Genomic DNA, 8,462 nt, shown 5'->3' on the forward strand with positions numbered 1-8,462 from the left:
ATTCCCTTACTACTTCACCGTAACTTCCTCACCTCCCCTCACATCCTTCTACGCTTATTCTCAAACCTCTTATACTTACATATTTTGAAAGATTATATTAAATGATTATATATAATCAATTTGAAATATGTAAGATGATAAAGATGTTGAATCAAATTGTCAAGGTCCAAGAACTTTAAATCAATAAGGTATGATTTCTTTTATGATGATTCTTTAATTTTTTTTACTAATATAATAATTTGAGTAAAATAAAGGAATGTTCTTTTATCATGGATCACATAATGAGAAGATATATTGAGATTTTATGTATAAAATGATAATTTACTTAAAATTTGAAATGATGTTTATTTAATGATGTATATAAACTTAAAAATGTATGTTCATTATTAGAAATTTGATATTATTTGGTGTTGAAATTATAATAATTTGATATTATTTAGTTGTAAAATTATTTATATAGATTATGTTTATGAAATGATTAAATTTATTAGAAAATTATGATTAAATTTATTAGAAAATTATGTTTCTATAGGGATTGAATAATTATTTTTTTATAAAACTTATTTAAACTAGTTATAATGGTTAAATATTATAACTCATTTATTAATTTATAAATTTTATCTGAATGTTTTACAGGTTTTAAAGATTTGAGAAGAATGTTTTATATGTTTTGAAGAGTTAAATAACCTCAAAAACAAAAAGGAAGGAAGGAAGAGATGTTCAACACCTTTTATTATTTTATATTTAAATATAATCAAATTTTATTGTAATAATATTTTGATGTAATTATAATTTTACAGTATAAATATTTTGTTGAATGGTTTTATTTTTTTTTTTCAAAAATATAAGTTTTAATGTTTATTTTATAGATTATTGTATTAACTATGGTAAATTTACCGCAATTAAAAGTTTTTTTTTATTAAAATCATTAATTAATAACGGCGGTGTTAAAGACTATTAACTAAGGGCGGTAAAGTTACCGTAGTTAATAGTCTCTAACTACGGTTTATAAAACTGCAGTCAAAGACTATTTAGTACGATAATTTTACCGCAGTCAACTTTTAGTTAAAAGTTTTGTCGTTAAAAAAATATTACTTAATAAGGGCGGTAGGGTTTAGGTGATGCGGTATTTGAATTTTAAATAATAATTGGGTAAAATAATAGCCCGTAGATAAACAAGTCCTTGGACACAAGATTGTATATTAATAATATATTTAACTATTAAGAGAATATTCTTTTTTTAAACGATAAAACCATTTTATTACTCAATCAAAACCAAATAGAAGGAAACAACAAGACCACAAAATAGTATGAGAAAATAAACAATATGTCGGATCATTACATGACCAAAGACCAACACCGACAAAACAACCAAAAAGAAACAATTACAATAATGAAAGGGAAGGTGCATATGGTGTCTAGATGAAACAAATTCTGAAGTTTGGCAGAACAACCCCTTCTTTTAATGCAGATTTTGAAGTAGACTTTATAAATCTCGGCTTAGTGAGCATTCTTGGTAAACCTATTACAAAGTTTGCATCAAAAGCCCGAGAAGAAATTGTCGATTTCTTATTCAATCTAGATGGGTCGGGTAACACGGGTATTGACTTATCCATCCCTTTCATTGGCATCAAGACATGGTGGTTCGGTGGAACAAAGATCGCCTTCTTTATGTAAGGTACTAAATCTGTTTCGGTATCAAATCGATTGTTGGCATAGCTATATAACATGTGAAATACTTTGAGGCATTGAAGATGAAGATAGTTGGATGACTTTGGTAAGTCATTGAGGCCATCAATTAAAGCAAGCTCAACCAATTGCCTCTTCTTCTTTTCCACAGTCTCTTTTATGTTTCCCACTATGTACTCAATATCAACATTAGGGTTTTCTTTTAAGTAGAGTAACACCAAATTATTTTTTCCATCTAATTGCTCCTTCTACAAATAAATAAACAAACTTTAAGCTTTGATCAATATCGTTTTTGTTAAGATAAATAGATAAAGTGATTACTTGATAGCTCTGAGTTTCGTTCAACATCCGTGTTGTAGCCATAAGTAATTTCGTGATGTCTTCATACTCAGATGGTCTCAGTTTGTGTTCAGGTATTTTAGGGTTCATAAAACATGATACGATAAGGACCACAGTGTGAACTGCAATGGATATCATCCCTAGATTGAGACATTCGTCAGTTGTTGGAACATAGTCATTCTTGCTCCAACATGTTTCCACCATCCATGAATCAAAAGTTTCTCTCCACTGCATGATAAAGAATAATTATCAGATGTTTAATTTGAAGGAAACTGTCGCTAAAAATAGAGTAAATAAACTGACCAAATCTCTAATGCCTTCAAGTATGTCACTTTTGTATCGATGATAGTATTCTTCTGAAATATTGTTGACGAGATTATCGAGCACATCAAAGATAATCTTGCCAAGCCCATCTAGACCTTCACCATCCCATCTGTTGATGGTTCAAAAATATTAAAGCATAAATTGAGAATAGAATTGCTTAGATTTTTTAAAATATTGTAAGTGAGAGAGACATGATAGCTTAGAATTTTGGTGCATACATATTCACAGCATCATTGAGGCATTGCAACTCTTGCAAAGAGCCTTTCATGTCAAAGAAATCATCCGCATACGTTATGAGAACCGTCATTTTGGTGATCAGAATTCGAACAATGGAATCGTGTGGGAGAGATGTGGCGCTGCTAGCAACTGTGAAGTAACAATAAGTTGTTTTCTCCCTTCCGAATCTCAAAGTACTAAGGCCAGACGTCTTACACCATCTATGAAAAAAATTAAAATAAAAAATTGAGTTATTAAATTCATTGTTGATTTATATAAGAGTTCTCAGCGAGGGTATAAACTAAATTATGTAATTAATTACTTTCCCACTTCCTCCAATTCCTTTCTATAAATAGCTTGCCTAAACTTGTAGTTCTGCTCAGCCAGTCTTAATAGCTTCTCATCATGAAGCAATGGCAGCCTGTATCAAATTATTAAGTTATAAGATATTTACACAATAACATTAATCACCATTACCAAGTTCCAATTAAACATAAATTTTTGATATATTTAGTTTAAATAACCTGTAGAAGGAGCTCTTGCCAACCCAAAGTGGGTGAGATTTGCTTTCCTCAATCCAAAACCTATGATCAAGGTGATCAAGTCTAGCAATCCATGGCATATTAAGTTCATGCTCAACCTAATAATCAAAAATACCTTTTATAAGACAAATAGAAATCCTCCTTACAGAAATACCCTTTATAGAGATAGAATACCATTTTGAGAAAGTTTGGTAATATGACAACAAAATCATTGACATTTTCTGCCAGTGACATACTTTTCTCCAGAATTTCCCTGGAAAACGATCTCACAACACCCAACTGATCAGTTTCTCTTGAAAACATAAGATCGGTGGCTCTGTATATGTTCAATATGGCACTCAAAAATTGACTACTGTCTTTCTTTATACGACCAATCACTTGTTCGTCATCCAAAAACCAGCAAAACTTCCCTGCAGACACAAATTAAAGGCATGCAATCGCATGGTTACAAGTGTTGATGTTTTTCTATATCCTCATACCACCAGTTTACATACGTACTTGATCTTTAGGTAAATTATTGTTATTTTGTTTAACAAATTAAAGAGTTTTTGATGTTTAACAAATACATGGTTTAATTGTTATTTTTTTTATCTTTGTTATAAAATTATTAAATCTTATATGCACCACAAAATGAACCCGTCATAAAGAAACAGAAAAAACTAGGTTTCAATCAAAAGAATTAACGTTGTATATGATTATTATTTTATGCATTTATAAATTTAATAATTTTACTAATTCATTTCATTTAAAGTTAATATTACAAATATATGAACATAATTGAATACCAAATTACAAAAAACACTCCCCTAAACAAAGGAAATAGCAAGTATATATTTTCAATCCCGTCACTATTGACACAAGTAAATTTATTGAAACAAAATTATATCAAACCGTCTTTAGAATAGCCACGGTTCTAACTAACGTCGCTATTAACTAGAATGACACAATTTTAAGCATTAGCGACTTAGTCAATTATTTAATATTTCATTTATTTGGTCAAATGCGATTATTTTATGCTAATAGTAATTCATCATAGCTGAATAGTGTAATATAATACTATTTATTAGTACATGTGTCGCTAATAAGAGTCGGTAGAATAATACTTATCGGTGCTTAAAAAGCATATAATCCTAACAATATTGTAGTTGTTGATGATACTTATTGTGGCGTTGGAGGATAATGGTGTGTGTAATTATTTTTAAATCAATGAAAATTGTATGAATAAATTAAAATATAAACAAAAGAGAACCGCACCTGGAGTAACGTCGTAGCCGTGCAAACGCAAGAGTCGAAATGCTAACGAGTCATTGTATAGCCTTAATGGTAAGAAATGATCATTTTTCTTTTCGATATGCAATTTGTTGATTCCCACGTAATTCCTAATTATCTCAAAGTTAGAATTGTAACTAAAAGATATCAAAAAGTACTTAAAAATGTAAATATTATATATATATAAGTAGAATTAGTACTACCTGTAAGCAATGGATAAGATTTGTTGAATCTCTTCAGGAAAGTACTCAGCCAACCCTAACCTTTGTATTTGGTCTACCACACAAACCTTCACCAGATCTTCATTTATGGGATACACTGGTGGCACTGTACGTATACCATGTTAATTAATATATTATTAAAAAATAATTAAATTACTTATATAATTAAATAGTAATGTCTAACCTCCATTAGGAAAATTCTGAACTAGGGACTGGAGATATTTGAGGCATCTTTGGTCCCCGGTGGCCAAAAAGGCTTGGGCTGTAGCAGATGGAGACTTGTAAAGGGAACCATCATAACCTATTTGTTTTGTTATGATTCCCATGTCAACTTGATCATATGACAATAAAATTGCTTCCAAATATGGTAAAAACGATGAACAATCATTTTGTTCAACTATGCACTTCCTACACATCATAAAAATAATTATAAGTTTATATGCTTTCTTAATTTTAGAATTAAATGGTATTTCACACGGGTAAGGTTGCTTACGAGTCAAGAATTTGTTGCCTCTTTAAGAAAATGTCTTCTACGATCATATGTTGATCATTAGTAAAGGAGATTTCCAATCCTGCCTTTTGAGCATGAATAATCATTGATGGGAAAAGAAGGACGAACCCATAAGGAAGATGATTATATCTCTGTTTCTCCTTTAGAATGATCACGATACTTTCATTGATAAATTTCAGTCCTGTAGAAACCGTAGTTGAAAGATCGTGTTGAAATTAATATTGAATTTATCTTTCGACCTCAATTCTCTAGGTCATTTACATATGTAATAAAATGATGGAGAAATTATTAGATTTTTAATTATTTATATTTGATGTTATTCAATTTAGATTTTAAATTTTGAAATCTTTATTTATTCTCCAAAAGAAACACAACTATCAATTCAATGTTATCAAAAACTTAATAACAAACACTTGTCATAAAAACTTCCTTTCAATTCTCATCTCTTTAAATATGTTTTCTTGGTTTCTGTCATTGATCACATTAAACAAAAACTAGCCCATGACACTTATTTAATGTTTAGATATATATTGAGAGAGTATTGATTTCTTATTATTAAAAGAACTAAAGATTAGTAACGATTTCTATTATTGTATCTTTTTGGTGAACTCGATGTTTTTAGCTATTTTTTACATAATTTTATTTAACTTGTGATAATTCATGACACAACTTAAATTGTATTAGTGAATATTAGTCCAGGGTATAATAATCATCATCTTTACTAGTCCTAGTTCAAGAAAGTATTTCACCATTTTTTTTAAATAAAGAAATTGAGAGAAAGGGTGAGTTATTAATTATAAAGAAGATGAATAATGATAGATCATACCTCTATTAATATTATCATCTCCAATCCCCCACAATTTGAGTGCAAGAATACATGCTAGAGTGGCTGGAAGGGCATCGATGGTGGGATGACCATCTTTGTCTTCTTCACCCCAAAACCCTTCATCGTTTTGGCTATGGAGGACCCAATCCAAGCAACCCTTGAACGCTGGGTTCTTTCTTTCATGCGGGTCTTCGGGAATCATGGCTAGCCATGCAGTTTCATAAGCAGATGTGGATGGAGAAATAATAGAGAATGATGAGAACATCTCTTTCTTTATCTCCTTCACAAGGGTCTCAATAGAAGAGAAAGAAGGCTCCATTGAAGGAATATGACTTCAAATTAATGCAAACCAGCTTTTTGATATTTCTGCCACCATTTGGACGATTAAGGGTGCTATTTATTGTAGAGTGTACATGCTGTTTAAAATTTAATAAGAGCTAGCTGATAATAACAAATCATTAAATATTTATCATTTAAACAATAGTGTTTATAAAATTTAAAATTTAAATATATAAATATATTTAAAAAAATTAATAATTAATAATTAAATAATTTTCCTTTTAGTCAAACAAAGATTTTAAATCATAATCTAGATTTATTTTCAAATAACTCAAATCATACAAGCTCCAATAATTCTTCTCTCACATCTTCCATGTTAGGCTATATGTCCTGTTGAATAACAATTAACTACAAAAATTAGTTTCAAGTTTATACATGAACTAAAAAAATGTATCTGTATTCATTTTCTTTAAAATTTGACTCTTATTTATTGAAATTGACCTAAAGAAATAATATTTTTAAAAATAAAATAATTATAATTAATTCAAAATAAGAAGTTACATATAAAAAAAAAAATCGTAAAATGATATCAAGAAAATCAAAATAACTAAACAAAAGTTTAAATATTAAATAATATAACAAATTTGTAATAATTAAAATTTTAATTCGGTAATATTGTAATTTTTTAGGGTAACTTCAAATATTTATAATAATGAGTGATAACGTAGAAACAAGTCGAACAAATAAATTAAATAGTGTCAAAAAAATCTTTACCAAGCAACATTAAAAATTGTACTTAACTGAAGATTGATTAAAAACACTATAAAAAGTTCTGTAAATTGGTAACTCACCATCTAAATATATAGTAAAAAAAAAAATAAGAACTCATCCAAATAAATAATAGAAGGATAAATGTAAGAGGGTTTCCAACTGAAATATTTGTTTTAGTGATTTTTTATTGTAAAAATGAAAAAATAACTTTATACCATATATAACGCCCTTTCCTTTCAAAGAGTGAACGTAAACAGACACAACAAACGACTTACCAACAACAAAAAATATTATTCGGATTATAAAAATCCAGAATGAAAAATTAGATCCAGCTAAAAAAGATATCACATCGAATATAACACATCAATAATTCAAATAAGATTGTTTGAAAAAAAACAATCATTTTCCAATCCTACAAATTAATTTAATAGAAAAGAATTGAAAAATGACTTTTCAATTAATATTTCTAAAAAATATTTGTTAATAAAGAAAAACCTATTTTGATTCTAAAAAAATTAAATACCCTATTAATTTCGTCATGTCTGAATGTATAGACGTACGTGTGTGTATATTTTTTTATTATGTCATTTTGTTTTTCTTAATATTTTTTTTAATATTGCTGGTTGAAATGTCGTTGTACAATAATACTTTTGTACGCGTTATCAAATTAAATTTGTTATTGCCAACATTCTCTCTCTCGTTGACTAAAAGGTTCTCAGTTTTTTTTAATATCAAAGATTGTTATATTAATTATAATGATTTTGAGTATTTTTAAAAAACAAGAAATCAGCATAGGTAATATTCTGTAGAATAGTGAATTTTTGCACAACAGAAAATCGAGAATGTTTTTTAATGTCAACCAAGATGTCGACCGAGATAGCCAATCGACAGTGAGTGCGACCACAGTTGGCTATAACTGAGAGAACTGATAAACAACGACGCTTATCGCGATGCGCGATTAGTACGGTTGAAACCCTAGCGGCTCTTGTGAATGATCTAACAGGGGATTCTGTGGCGCTGTCGATCGTGACGTTCGTTGCGATCGTGTCGACTGTACCCATCTTAACGTCGATGCGATATTGACCGTGTCGCTCATTCCGCGGAAGTTACAACGATGCGCTACTATTGAAACCCTAGCGGCGATTGCGAAACATGGGATTTCGCGGCGCTACCGATCGTGTCGTTCGTGGAGATCGTGTCGTTCGTGTCGCTCCTGCCGATCATGGCGAACATGTTTATATCAACGAACGACGTTCTTACTTTTCCGGTGATGCAATTGAATTTTTGATTTGTTATTATTCCTGAGTAGAATGATGTGCACGTTCTTGGAGAAGAATTTCAAGAATTTGACGTCGGAAATCTCGCCGGAAAATTCTCGCCGAAATTACAATTGTTGAATTGTTTAATATAGAAAGAGAGGTTTAAAAAAAAATTAAGTTAGCAAAATTGTTAAAATAAAACAAAAGAAATACACT

General features: G+C 29.5%; 2 protein-coding genes across 2 annotated transcripts; both read right to left on the reverse strand.

The window, feature by feature from the left end:
- Positions 1-1,276: 1,276 nt before the first annotated feature.
- Positions 1,277-2,786, reverse strand: LOC124922239 ((E,E)-geranyllinalool synthase-like). The gene is made up of 4 exons (XM_047462972.1): positions 2,571-2,786; positions 2,332-2,461; positions 2,011-2,256; positions 1,277-1,937 (listed from the first exon to the last, which is right to left on the reverse strand). The coding sequence occupies exons 1-4, from the start codon at positions 2,657-2,659 to the stop codon at positions 1,419-1,421; spliced, it is 984 nt and encodes a 327-aa protein (XP_047318928.1). The 5' UTR covers positions 2,660-2,786; the 3' UTR covers positions 1,277-1,418.
- A 100-nt stretch (positions 2,787-2,886) lies between these two features.
- On the reverse strand, positions 2,887-6,256 carry LOC124927570 (S-linalool synthase-like). The gene is made up of 8 exons (XM_047468015.1): positions 5,938-6,256; positions 5,094-5,292; positions 4,785-5,008; positions 4,583-4,706; positions 4,365-4,489; positions 3,285-3,520; positions 3,093-3,208; positions 2,887-2,989 (listed from the first exon to the last, which is right to left on the reverse strand). The coding sequence occupies exons 1-8, from the start codon at positions 6,254-6,256 to the stop codon at positions 2,887-2,889; spliced, it is 1,446 nt and encodes a 481-aa protein (XP_047323971.1).
- Between the last annotated feature and the right edge of the window lie 2,206 nt (positions 6,257-8,462).

This window comes from Impatiens glandulifera, chromosome 1 (genome assembly GCF_907164915.1).
Source record: "Impatiens glandulifera chromosome 1, dImpGla2.1, whole genome shotgun sequence".
Taxonomy (NCBI): domain Eukaryota; kingdom Viridiplantae; phylum Streptophyta; class Magnoliopsida; order Ericales; family Balsaminaceae; genus Impatiens; species Impatiens glandulifera.

Bases quoted from the DNA above. Each gene is read 5' to 3' on its own strand.
- LOC124922239 (XM_047462972.1), bottom strand. From the start codon at position 2,659: ATGACGGTTCTCATAACGTATGCGGATGATTTCTTTGACATGAAAGGC. The intron at 2,257-2,331 runs GTCAGTTTATTT...TTTATCATGCAG, and splicing joins TTGAAGGCATTAGAGATTTG to TGGAGAGAAACTTTTGATTC. The intron at 1,938-2,010 runs GTAATCACTTTA...ATTTATTTGTAG, and splicing joins ACGAAACTCAGAGCTATCAA to AAGGAGCAATTAGATGGAAA.
- LOC124927570 (XM_047468015.1), bottom strand. From the start codon at position 6,256: ATGGAGCCTTCTTTCTCTTCTATTGAGACCCTTGTGAAGGAGATAAAG. The intron at 5,009-5,093 runs GTAAGCAACCTT...TATGATGTGTAG, and splicing joins AGGCAACAAATTCTTGACTC to GAAGTGCATAGTTGAACAAA. The intron at 2,990-3,092 runs GTTATTTAAACT...AATTTGATACAG, and splicing joins GGCAAGAGCTCCTTCTACAG to GCTGCCATTGCTTCATGATG.